General features: G+C 30.0%; 1 protein-coding gene across 2 annotated transcripts; it reads right to left on the bottom strand.

Moving 5' to 3' along the window:
- Positions 1-1,050: 1,050 nt before the first annotated feature.
- On the bottom strand, positions 1,051-14,243 carry LOC111038003 (torso-like protein). Of its 2 annotated transcripts, none has more exons than XM_022320910.1 (3): positions 14,059-14,243; positions 4,394-4,802; positions 1,051-1,768 (listed from the first exon to the last, which is right to left on the bottom strand). In XM_022320910.1, exons 1-3 carry the CDS (start codon positions 14,094-14,096, stop codon positions 1,385-1,387), a joined length of 831 nt encoding a protein of 276 aa, XP_022176602.1. In that variant the 5' UTR covers positions 14,097-14,243; the 3' UTR covers positions 1,051-1,384. The 2 variants fall into 2 exon arrangements, with proteins under 2 accessions (XP_022176602.1, XP_022176601.1); XM_022320909.1 differs by lacking the exon at positions 14,059-14,243 and adding an exon at positions 9,776-9,978.
- Between the last annotated feature and the right edge of the window lie 331 nt (positions 14,244-14,574).

Genomic DNA, 14,574 nt, shown 5'->3' with positions numbered 1-14,574 from the left:
TTTATGTATTGAATTTTGTAATATTGGAACGATTAGTTATTCATTTTACTTTGTTTTAATATACTTTTTGATGTATATAGGGATCTAAATCAAAAGTGTGATGAGTAGTTTCTGAGTTATTAAAATGTTTATACTAAGGATCAACCCTTGAAAAATGATCTTATAAAATTATAAGCTGTATTATGTTGTGTTAGAATTAATGTTTAATATACTAGTTTTATTTTTACAAATTATTGATATTGATAGATCAAAAATAATTACTGACATTTTCAAATCACATCTATTTATCCCATTGGCTATTACCAAACATATTAGTACATAAATTTATAAAATTCAAAAACAGCTCGTTCGAATTTTGATTTTAGATATGAGATGCATCAAAATTCTCAAAAAAAAATATCTTCTGAATAATTAAAAGTGAAAAAGTGAGGTTTCTGTTTGAAAAACAGAAGTTTGTATTGTCACTGCAGGATTATTTTTAATTGGTACAAAAAATCTTTAAAGTATGGCATTCAAGTGTTTCAAAAAATTCCATGACACAGAATTTGAATACTTGGATGATGATTGAAGCATGATACATGCTTAAAAAATCATTTTATAACATAGGCGTACAGCACAAACTTATGTTTGTATCTATATACAAATTTTAAAATGCTTGTTTTTATTTTCATGCATGCATCATATTATGTTATATAGTATATTCGTGTGACATGTATATTTACACAGTTTAAAGACAAATGACAATTGACAACAGTATATAAAACAACCAATAACATTAAATTACCTTAACATAATATTGACACTGATGTTACCTGTTAAGTATAGGTAATGACAATAAATACAACCTACTTGCATATACGAAGTAATAGTACCTTACAATTAAACTTAATAAATAATTTTATTTATTTATATATTTTGATGAAATATTATAAAAGTAGAAGGTACTTTATACATTATAAAAATTTACATTACGATTCACGAGTATCATAAAAAATTAAAAAGCAGGTAATAATAATCATTTTACTCAAAATAGAATATTATTGAATTTTTTTTCAATAAAAATATAATATATGAGTTATGTACAATTATTATAATGTAATGTTATAATATATGCTCGAATATAATAAATAGGTAATCATTTATTTTATCACCGTTCACGTTGACGATCTTCCGCCAACCATCGATGATACGCTGCAATGTTATTGTACACGGTATAACTTACCTATATATTATTTTTATTATAACTTATAAGGTTCTACACGTATTTACACGTATCGAACCTAATACTAGGTATTGTTTAACGACCGCTGGATACAATCCATAATATTATTATAATAATATACAAACGGACAGTGTTCCTCTATAATTTCCGGGCAACGGTGGTTCAGAGGTTGACTTCGCGGAGTTTTACGTGGTTGTCCAGCACCTCGGTGAACCATTTCCGCTTGACCGGCTCGGCGACGAACGTGGACACGACTTTGAGGTGCAGCCCGACTACCGACTGCTCGTCCATGAGCGCGACGATCTCGTCGCACAGTTCCGGTCGGTTCTTGAGCGCGTACAGGCTAATGTACGTGTGGCCCAGCTTGGACTCGACCTGCAGGTTGGTGTCCACCCATTTCTCCACCGCGTTCGACCCGACGCTCAGCACCTGTCCCTGGTATTCGGTGTACTGTGGCGAAAGCAACAACGCCGTGTCAGATTCCGAACAGTTGTTCAGCACGCACTTGTAGAACTTGTTGTAGAACACCGGAAGATACACCAACACCTGTACACGTGGAACAGACGACGCCGTATAGTCATGATGTGGTTGTCATCAAAATAATATTATACCGAGTACGCCGAGTGATCCGTTTTACGTAAGACGCTCCGATATTTAAAAAACAATTAAAGATTAAGAATTTTTTTTACATAATCTCTAGTAGTCAAAACATAATTTTTCCAAACAAATATAATGTTTTACTACCTATATTTCATTGCTATCATTAAAAATTTTTTTTTACTTTTTATTCACAACATGTCATTTGCATTCATTATTCCGAAGCAGGAGGTTTTTTGGAGTACTTTGATTCATAAAAATCGAATTTTGGAAGAGTAGTTAATGAGTTATAAGTATTTAAAGTTGAATAAGTGGGGCGAAATAATGGTACAGGGATACTCTCTAGCAAAATTCCGATCCACTACTCCCCGCGCTCAAAACCATAACTTTAAATAATTATAACTAATAAATTACTTGTTCGAAATTCGATTTTTATAAACCAAACATTGGAATACTCAAAATACTAAAACTAAAATATGAATAATTGTTGAAAACATAATTTTTAACAAAACCATCGTTTTTTGTAAGTTATTTAAAATAAATATTATCAAAAACATAATTGTTTTTTGAAATACTGAGTGTCTTACTTTAAATGGATCACCCCGTATACAATTTGTATACATAATAATACTTAGGCATGTTGTATAATATGATAGTTAGCTATATATCTCATACGATAGCTTTCTCAAAATTAATCTCTGGAGGACAGAATATACTAAATATTATAGTATAAAATAATTTACAAGCCAAGACTATATTATATTACTATAGAAAAATGATTCAAATTTTATTTGTTTTCTATATTTACCTTCGAAGTTTAATTTTGAGATAGCCCTCATGTTATATTATTATATAATATTTTAATCAGTTATTATATATTTTATAATTTACTAAGCGATGTATGATACAGACCTAAACAAATTGTGATGATTGTACAATGTTTAGCAAGCAAGTGTTCTGTTAAAGGTATTAAATCATTTTTTTTCAAAATTAAGCTAACAATATACTAATATATTAATGTTCAAAATATTATGTTTAAAACAATACAAATTGTGTAGCTTTGTACTCATATAGTCATTTCTCATTAAATTATGTAACTCATAAAAACCGAATAACTACAGTAGGTACAGTATATGTTATAATATTATGTAGGTATAATATATAGAACAAACAATAAATTTAATTTCGTTTTTTTTAATCGACTATTATAGCCACGTTGTAGCTATTGGTATGTATATAAGAGAGTTTTAGCGCCTTTTAATAGAGTTCTAATGTCCTAATGATATAATTAATGCATATTTATGATATTGTTGTACAGTGATATCGGGAACAAAAATCAAAAATAAATTGTATACGAAATAAACTCGATGTCCATGTAGTATTCGGGTATTCCTATAAATTATAATCAATAACGTCAATAATAGTGAGAATGTGCGATCATGTATACATGAATATTATCACTCATAAAGTCATAACATATAATAACACCCACGGGAGTGGATATATTTAGTTGTAAACTTTAATGGCAATTAATTTTTAAGAATTAATGAATTAGTTATATTTCAATTCATGAAATCGAATGATTAGCTTTATTATGCATAAATATTCGCACTGAGAATGAATATGAATAAAATATGATATAACTGATATAAGCATTAAGCATTTTCAAACAGCAATATTTATTATTATAAAATGAAATTTAAAATAATGAATATTATTTTAGATTCTGCAGAGTGCAAATAAAATAAGGGAACCTTTGATTTTACAATGAGATTTGCTTCTTTCGAATAATTTTAATTATTTGTTTAATACTTTTCTGGATTGAAAGGCACTTTAATGGCCACCGCAAGTTTTTTTGTCAATCGCGTGTTGTTTTTAAGGAATAGTTATGATAAACGCTGAAGATAGAAATTAGGACAAATCTTGAAAAGAGCACATAAAAAAGCCGAAAATATAGTGTCGGACACTCCAATCCGCCGACAAATATTTCAGCTGATTATATACTTGTATTTTAGCCGATAGTATTTTATCACACAAATATTTTGTCAACAATATTATAACCGACAGCTAAAAATTAAAATACATTTGGTAAATTTTGACGGCTAAAATACTGTAGGCAACAATATTTTCTGACATATTAAAGCCTCACCTTGAGTTTTGTCCATTTGTAAACTATATCTGCTCAGTCTGCTCAATACATTGCACTATGATCTATCATAATATAATTTTATTATTGAAGCTTTGAAATTTAAAGACACTCATTGACCAGGATAAATTACCCAATAATAATTGTACCAAATTGTCAGTTAAAATATTAGTTGTGATTAGTAAGTGCTAAATATTGATTAAATAAAAAATTGATTTAATAATTTGTCTATTTTATACAATATATATGATGCGTTAGATTGGTAAGTTGTTATTTGAATTTGATTATTATTAAAGTTTAATATATGTATATATGATGAATGATGATTATTAGAACCACCATGGCACCATTGTGTTAGTGAAGGTACTATATAAGTTAATTTAAAACTATTCAAGATATAGTTAAGTGTTAACCTATCATGGCTATACCTGGAAAACAGTATCTCCTAATGTGTATTCATCAATATAATGTGATCCATGCTCTGTAATAAAATCCGTCACCATGGACTCTATACCAATGGACATACATTTAAATTTGTCGGATATTGTTGATTTTAATTCTGCTACTTGTGTAAAGTTGTCAAACGTTTTAATACGTTTCACCGGTCGCCTATAAGACACAATTACAAATTTTTGTCCGAATCCCATTGCTATATCAGGTACACCAAAACGTTCGGATACCATATGTCGTGATCTACTTGTTGTCAACAATTTCCATGGTTTATCAGATAGATCAACTTGAAATCCATCAAAATAAACATCAAATAGGCAGTCCAAATCGGGACAAAATGTGATGTTTAATAAATTTGTATGGTTTTTTGTCACATTTAAGACCTCGCTGAAAAAAAAAATATTTTTACTAATTAATAAGAAAAATCATTTGCCAAAAACTTGATAAATAAAAAGAAGTGTAATCCCTATGTCAAAATCATTATAGTACTTTATTATATAATTGTAAATACGCAAGATACAATATGTGCATCGATTTTTCAGTTATTTATAACTTATATAGGTATTTTAAGACTTACAAAAAAAAAAAAAAAAACAAAATAGATTTTTCCAAAACTAGTTTTGAGTAAAAATTTCCATTTTTAATAATTTGTCAAAATTAAAACTATCAACCTGGTACAATTTTCTACTAGAATCTATCCTCAATGTTGAAAATCGAAGCATTTTTACTGCTCCAGAATGATACACTGGAAAAAAGGTGGACCTACTTTTTTGAACAAATTAAAAAAATTTTTTAAAACTAACAGTTGACTAGTATTTGAAGGAAGCTAATTTTCAACTATACATATAAGGACCAAACCACTCCAAGCCTCTTCCTCGTGTTTACGGATAAGGAAATCTAAAATATTTTTCAACGGCACCTCAAATTGTAATTACAGCAGGAGCTTTATAATGGATAGATATAAAAAATAATAATTAAAATGTCTGCTAGATATAAGTGAATTTTTGAAATAACTACGACAAATAATAATACTGCAGGTCTAATTGTCGGGTACATAATTTTCATTTACTAAATTTTGGTTTCCATATCAGAAATGTAAGATATTAAAATTCAACCATATATGTATAGGCTAAATTAATATACAGAACCAAAAGAATGATAGTTTTACGAAAAAAAAATACTTTTCTAATTTCTTATCGCTGGCTATTTATGTCTGGTTAGTGGGGTTATTCAACTGCAGTCTAGAGGTCTTGGAAGTTCAAACCACAGCCGGTGGACCACATATACCTAACAATAATTTGAGTTAGACTGCTTAATCATGTTATATTGATAATATAATAATGTATTATAAATGCTCTTAAAAACAAGATGTATTCAACGTGTTCACTGTACATGGTAACAAAATATCAAAATGTATAAAACATATATGTAGATATCAGATATGGTATGTATAATAATTAATAATGTTTACAATCTAACTATACAATGTATATAACATATAACTAATATACTATAATATACTATACTAACTAGTAACTATATATATATAAATTTTCGTATTAATAGGAAACATTATCAAAACTGATCTGTGGCACACTGAGAAAAATATTGACCCGTAACTGTATAACACTGCATATCATTATAATTTACGAGTAGCGTATCCGTTCAATGAGGTGTGCCGCGGTCGATTCATTCAACATGGTTTATACCTATATGTTAATAGGTACAGCCTTTTATGGTTGGTCTGAAATGCAGTGGTATACGGTACAACTACTGTAGTTTTACAGTTATACAAGTCTGAAACTCCGAAGTCATATTTACGAATTGCGTGGGAGCAGTATTTGTTTGCGATTCACACCCACTCATTTACGTTAAACGTATATATCTGTATATCTAGAACTTTTGATAGTAGGTAGGAGGGGTTTGTTTAAGGTTTAACGGCCGCTACACCTAGTACCTGTACATAATGGACTTGGGATGGGCTGCATCACCTACTCCGTCAAATAAACACAAATTTAGTTATTTTTCATATACCAATCATAATAGTATTAGTTACTACAATATTAAGGGGTTTAATATTTCCAGTACAATAATAATTGTCTAAGACACCTGTAATCGTGGACATTTTACACCGGGATATTTCATTTACTGGTCTCGTGATTTTTATAAACGATGTACAAAAGAAGTCCCGCTGACCTTTAAACTTCTAATTATTTTGATTCAACACTAACCTATATCACAGTATTATACATTATGATATTTGTATAACATATTAACATACATAGGTACCTGCAGCTAGAAGCAGTACTGTAGTAGTATAATTCCAACGTCCAACATAATAAATAAATAAATGCATAAAAATATCAATTAATTTTTACCCTAAATCACGACAGTCAAGTGAATATTATTATATTTACAAATATATTTAGTTGATAATATTTGGCTCTCTATTGAGTGATATAGGTAATTGCCTGATATATTGCGTTATACATTAATCCTGGCCTGAAATCTATACATAGGTAATATATCCTAGAACAACCTATACAGAACAATAATATGATACACCGTATTTTGATTAAAGTGGTAATTTTAAACAATTATAATATATATTTTGTATGCAATAAGATAGGAGAATTTTCATTGATATCACTGAAATGGCCAAAATACTCCAAAATGAGAAGTCGAGGCAATTTATTTGTGAAGAAAATCAGTAGATAATAAAAAATGAAAACGTATTGTTTCATAAAATTGCGTTTGATTTTAACATTTACAAAAGTATACAGTTCATAGATGATAGATAATAATTATAGGCCTATTGATAAATTTATCGATCCCTATAGTACACGCTATTTTTACTACATAAGGTCATAACTGCAAATACTGATAATAGGTAAGTACATGCATGTGGTTATAGTTATCCGATGAGCGCATTAAGGTCATTTATACTATACTAATATACTATATTATACTATAATATTTAAAATGAATAAATACAATTCATACAGATTTACAACAAAATATAAATGGTTATCATTAATTAATTATTTAAATGTTGAATAAAGTTATAATTTATAGTTGAAAGAATAATATTTAACAAATATTCAAATTTTAATATAATAAAACAATTTAAAATGGAAATGTAACTTTATGTCTAGTTTTTTTTTCAAATATTCCATCAACTCCTACTAGGGTAATACTTATTGCGGTCGGTTAAACACATTAATCGTCTGCGGTATGTTTAATGACTTGACAGCAAGGTTTTAGTGGTATTATTTTTATTTAAAATTTTCATGACGTATAATATCATAAAATTACATATAGATATTTTTTCAACATTTTGTTGACAATCGAATTGAAGCTAATTTCATAGTTTTTTTTCCATTTTATCATTTTTATTCCATATTTTTACAGCGAACATACATGTATATAAATATATTTATGAGTGCTTACGAATCCTATTTCTAAGCATTATGATACTTAATTATAATTGTATATAGAACAAAAAATATAAACACATATAAGAAAACTTTATAAAAAACACGTATAACTGCTATATAAGTACTATGTTTATAACGATTTACTAAATTCAAGGTAAAATGTATGTATGCATAATATACTTTACGCAGTTTACCGACAAATCCACGATATAGGTAGCAAATGACAAACATTCAAATTTATTAATTTCCAATATAATTGTACGACCCTAGTAAGTACCATTTTTTTTAGTGAAGTCCTCGTAATAGTAGGTTTAATTATTACCTAATAGGTTAAAAATACATACATATAATCTATGAACTAAATTTGATAAGACGTTTGATATTTTTAATTCATTTTTCTAAATAATAAGTCTTAGTATTTAATAATTAATAAGTGTATTAGGTATTTCCCTAATATAATTTTTCCTTGAACTAACTTCAACCAATATAATTTGTAGTCTTTTTAGTACATTATATTACTATTTATTATAATTATAAACGACTTTTTTAAAACATTGGTTTTTATGAACGTACTAATAATAGTAATACCATTAATTGTTGATACTCTGTGGTGTTATCTATGATCAATAATCGTATTATTACACAAAAGAAAGTTTGAAGCGGACAAATACGTCTAATTCTTATACAATTCAATTATTTTACATCGACGTAATCATTATTTATTTAGAATCTTAAATTCTACTAGAATTGTTACTTTATTTCATTTTTGCAACCATGCGGCGAGTGGTATTTTTTCTCTTCTTACGGTACTATAGGTAAATGCAAGTACCTATGTGGTTATGTCCGGTTCCTAATTCTAATTTTACGTTTATGAAGTTTATCTTAACAATTATTATTCTACAGACAATTAATAATCAATAAATTATACGATTTGTATTGAATCGTTGTATGGCGATAGCGTTATTATTATCTTAAAGGTGTGTGCGACGTGCGTGCGTCTACACCAGCACAGCCTTTAATTAACGTATAATATTATGTATTGTAAGGTGTATAATATAGATATAATAATATTATATAGTACACTTATAGATTAAACTTAACCTAACATACCAATATCTATACGAATATTCGTCTTATCCAGGAGTCGGTTAATATATGATGTGTGTGTTAATAATTGTGAGTTTTTCTTATGTTACCGTTCATGCAACCGAATTCCAACTGAAGTATATTGAATTATCAAACAACGACTATTTGACTGCTATTTTTGACTAGGTTAAAGCACTGTTAAATGCTAATAGACTAATATTAGTAACGTGATTTGATACATGATAAAAATGTCCTTGGTTAGATTACTTAGATTTATCGATGTTCAATATTCTTTAATATTTTCAAAAATGACGTTTAACTGAAATCCATCCAGTTCATCTAGGCAACTGTCGCAATTATGCAAAAGCAGTGGTCCAAAAACTATATTTTTTCAATATAATATAATTTTCATAACTACTGATTTATTTTTAAATCGTAACGGCTGCCTGGACTCTACGAAACTCTACTTTGAAATCAAACTATTTTTTTTTAACTGAAACATGATACTAATATTTTGAAGTTCCTACCTAATTAGTACATAATATTTATTATTCCTGAAAAATTAACACACATTATCACGTCATCACAGGGAGTCGACAAATTGATGTAAAAAACGTTATTGACTTAACGAGCTATTTAAAAAAAAATTTATCAACGTGGTAATTTCAAATTAATTTTTTATAAATATATCTAAATCACGTTCAGTAGCACGCAGTTACCCAAAGATTTTTCCATCTGTCATCTTAGCAACAAAACGATTGAACAATTTTTTTTTGTAACTGTGGTTATGAAAATACAACGATAAATAGACTTGGTACAATTTTTAAGCACACTCACGTGAAACGATCGGCACCGTCGATTATGTCGTGTGTGACCGTCTCCTTGGTGTTGGACACGTCGCCGTACAGCACGTCGCCGATGATGCCGAACCGCTGAAGCACGTCCACGCCGCGACCGATGTCCACGTTGGCGGCCGCGTCCACTCGGACGGCCGCCCTCAGTACAAGCAGCAGGACCGCCGCGACGGCCAACGCGTCCATCGCGGTCGTCGGATCCGTGAAGTACAGGCACCGGGTGACTACAGACTGCTCTCGGCTGTAGCGAGATGCCGTCCGTCGCACGGTCTTCCGGTATTGGCCGTGTTCAGCAACCCGCAGTATTGACGGCGCCGTCCATCGCGTCCGGTCGGCCGCTGCGGCGTCGGAGGTGGCGGCTTGTATGATATACAATACAAGCGATGTATCGTATTGCGAGACCGCCAAGCGGGGGAGCGCGCGATCGTCGGAACTGTAAGCGGCGATTCCGTATGTGCGTACACGCGCTCACTGCGCGCACAATTATAGGTATCACTCGCGTATTATTGTTATAATAATATAATAATGTAAAAATGTTATCCCGCGCAATAATAATACTATCGTAGGTACACGCTATGGAGCAAAAACCGAATGAGATATCATTTCAGTACGGGCAGACGGCCGACGGGAATTTATTATTATTTTTGTTATATTATCGTGTGCGTGCGCGTCGGAACGTTTTGAGTCACCGCTCGTCTTATCACCGCCGGAGGTGTATCAAATTAATACAACAGTTTTATTATCGCGCGCGCGTTTTACTTATACCGGCTCGCGTACACAATAATTATTTTTATCGGAAGATAAACCGATCACCTCCGGTACCGTTCCTAGCTACCTATTACATGCCTTATGTAGTTATGTATTAAATTATTGTTGGTATAATATTATTGATAATTAATAATTGTGCATATTATTAATTATAATTATATATCATGCGCTCGCGTGATCGTTAGCCAGGGCGTGCGCGCCTAGCGTCTCCAATGTTTTCTTTCGTTTGCGAGGGATTTGGTAAAAAAAATTGTAATTTGATTGAATCAAAATAATAATTCATTCGATTGTTAGATATGTTTAGGTTAATCATCGTGAATCGTTACGCAGTAACTGATAAATATTGCAAACAGTTTTTTATTTTTTTGTTAAATACCAATGTTTAAATTGTATTATTGTTTCATAATAATGGTGAGATAATAGAAAGATGCGTGAATTGGCGTAGCTAAGATTATGAAATTGGGGGGGGGGGATTAAGTATAATTTAAACTAAGTTTTTACAATTATTATCGTATATATAAGTAATATACATAATACATTTATTAGGGGGAACAATGTCAATAGGGGGGGGGGGGTTAAACACACAAAACCCTACGCTACTGGGTGCGTGTAATAATTTGTCATCAATAATTTAAGAATATAAATTATAATGTCTATTGATACATAGCAGAGTTGACTGAGTTCTTGTTTTCGTAGACGGTTTATATAAACGCTACATATCAGCATAAGCCTAAATCGGCTAAATCCATTAAAATTTCAGAAGTCTAACATTTTTAACATCAATGTTAGTGGGAGGGGGGGGGCTCCGATCCCACACAACTAAATAACCGTATATATTACTGTTTATAATTGCGATTTGCGCCTATGAATATCAGGGGCATTCATACGACTTTCAAACACTGTAATGTTCGATTTGTGTTTCACATTTATTTTAACACCGTACGTGGTACTCAAACTATTATAAATATTTTTATTAAAATGTGCCATGTCAAAATAAGTCGAAGAGCTCAACATAAATTCTCATTGAACATTCGCTGAAAAAAAAACTCTATTAAAAAATAAGAGTTGTGATCACATGCACATTATTTGAATTAGTATACCTATACCTAACCTATCTGAACCGACTGAACCTTCATAATATTGTTTAACAATATATTAATATTATGTTGATTATTGTTCGCTCGTTCGGTCTTTGAGATTATTGAATAAAATAATGAAATAAAATAGAACATTATTCAGCTGTGGGTACTTCATTAAGAACAATGTATACTATAAAATATGTATTTGACGATGAAGTTGCACATCGCTCAAGTCTCGCTCACATATCAGTCAATGACCAAAGAATTGATGATGATAATATACATCGATGACGTCGTTTCATTAATATAGGTACCTACATAGGTATAATATACACCAGGAGTGGCTTTTTTTATAGAAATTGTATGTTATAGCCATCGACGTTGATGCAGGTTTATTGTTCATCGTGAGTTTGACCTTTGTCTAATGCATATAATATGCATAATAAAACCGACAACGGTGGTCACTCGTAAATGTAGTCGAAATAATTGCGCTTTAGATAGTGCGAATGTATATATATATATATATATATCTATAATATATTATATATTATTACATAATATTATGTTTTACACACAAATGATCATATGATTTGTATACCTATTATTATCCGATAATTTGCAATCGCCTATAGTATTGTTGATATATTATACGAATACGTTTATATATACCGCGGTGTATAGGTATACAATTTTATAGATAGGTAGGTACTAATGGTACTATATATTATAGTAATATAGTTCACACCTCAAAAGTCCTAAAACTATTTACCTAACCGGCTAACCCAATTTCCCAATTCTATGTATATGAACCAATTATATATAGATCGTGGTAGTATAAGTACTCATAGGCGCAAATAGGGTGAGGTCTTTAGGGATTAAGCCCCTAAAATATTACATACAATAATTTTAAAGCTTATTGAATATTATTAAAGCAGAGCTTCAGCCCCCTCCCAAAATCCCAAACGCTATTTATGCCGATATAGATTGTAGGTAGGTACTATATTACATGCATAATATTGTATACATAATATAATAGTCATATTTTTAATTAAAAATCTATAGTTGATACTTGATAGGTATTTATACTAAAAATCAAAGCTACACTAAAACTGATTATGATTGGTTTAAACGCATACCATTTCAGTACTGCAACGTAATAAACATGCGAACAATTATTATTTATAAGAACATACTTTTCTCGACCTATCGCATTATAAAAGTGTTAACATAGTGATTTCTTCCAAGTCCAAGAAATTAAGGACATAACTTTCAATAGACAAGTTAGAACACCGATTTTGAAACATTGTAGTTCGCAATCTATTTTTTACAACTTTCATTTATGAAAACAATTATTCTACACTACTATTTGAAACCAAATACTCAAAGCATTTCTAAATTCTGAAAATTAACTATATAAAATGGTTATAGCAAAGTATCCTGAACAAAAACAGTTCTCATGAATTTTTTTTTACAATCTTTTGTGCATATAAATTTATCAAAAATTATACTTAAGTAGTTCGATTCTTAAAGATGATTCTAAAGCATCTGATTATATATTGACCTGATTCGTGGCAGAATGTAATATAATGTTTTACATTATTGTAATACATGTTTCATATTTCCTAGGTAGCTGAAAATACCTGAATTATTGACATTTTATGTCATAGACTTTCATCCTTTATCAGTAGACTGGGACAGGAAGTCAGGAACAGAAAAGGTGATTGATTTTTCCCCTGAGTGACAACGGTGTCGTGTTAAGTGACAGTCACGAAATAAAAAAAAAACAACAAATAGATCTCAATAGTTAAATATTATATTCTGTTAATGAAGTTGTGACAAACAGAGTGATGATAACTTTACGTGGGTACCTTAATCATACGTCTATACAATATACTCGTATTATAACCTAACCTATCTGTTCCCAATATATTTTTTGGGGGTATTGACCGAACGTATGAAATATTATGTGGCAAAATTATACCTATGTACAGACTAAAAACCTTAACACGTCTTCACACGCACTCACGATTATTCAATTTTTTTAACGACAATTGTTTTTTCCCAATAGGTGCCAGCTATGTGTTTAATGTTAATTGCATTCGTATGTAAATAAATAACATTAATTATAATACAAGTTTAATACGTATATATTTATATATTGTTATTTTTAATACCGTAAGTTTTTATAGTATTTATAGTTACGATATACGCTCTGACGTTCTGTCCATATTAAATTGACGAAATGGCTGTGTGTTGACCACCCCGGAAGATAGAATTATTAATGCTCTATGTATAGGACATAGGTAAAACATATTTTGTTAATTATAATTTATAACTCACTTATAAGTACCTAATATTTGGACTTCAGTATACCAATCAACAAGTAACAACTATAAAAAATTGAAAATATTATATGTACCTGCGAGGCAGCTTTTTATTATTTTGAATACAAATCATGCAACAAAATAAATATTTTGATACGATTTCTCAAATAAACTTACTTGTAAAGTTATTTAAATGAAAAATAATGAAAATAATTTGTGTAACGTTATTGTAATCATATTAACACCATTGATTTATTATTGTTTTCGGTTACTTCTCAAATCAATTTTACGAGTCTAAAATGTGACACCACTTATGGTTTCAATTAAGTGCTAAACAACCGAGTAGGTACCTCCCCACCATTACCCGTCAGTTGACGGCGATAAGAAAAATAATGATATGATTACTCATGAATGTTATGGTTAATGAATAATGAATACCTATACTATATTGTATAACAAATTATATTTACCTCGTCAATGAGTGATGAAATAAACCGTATTCAATTGTATGCACGTGGATAAGTACCTACCTTATAGGTAGGTACTATTGTCGAAGCTAGTGGTTTTTTACCTATAGTTTAAATACATAAAAAAAAAATTATTATACTAAT

Source organism: Myzus persicae, unplaced genomic scaffold (genome assembly GCF_001856785.1).
Source record: "Myzus persicae strain clone G006 unplaced genomic scaffold, MPER_G0061.0, whole genome shotgun sequence".
NCBI classification, from domain to species: domain Eukaryota; kingdom Metazoa; phylum Arthropoda; class Insecta; order Hemiptera; family Aphididae; genus Myzus; species Myzus persicae.
This window is presented reverse-complemented; position numbering and strand designations above follow the sequence as displayed.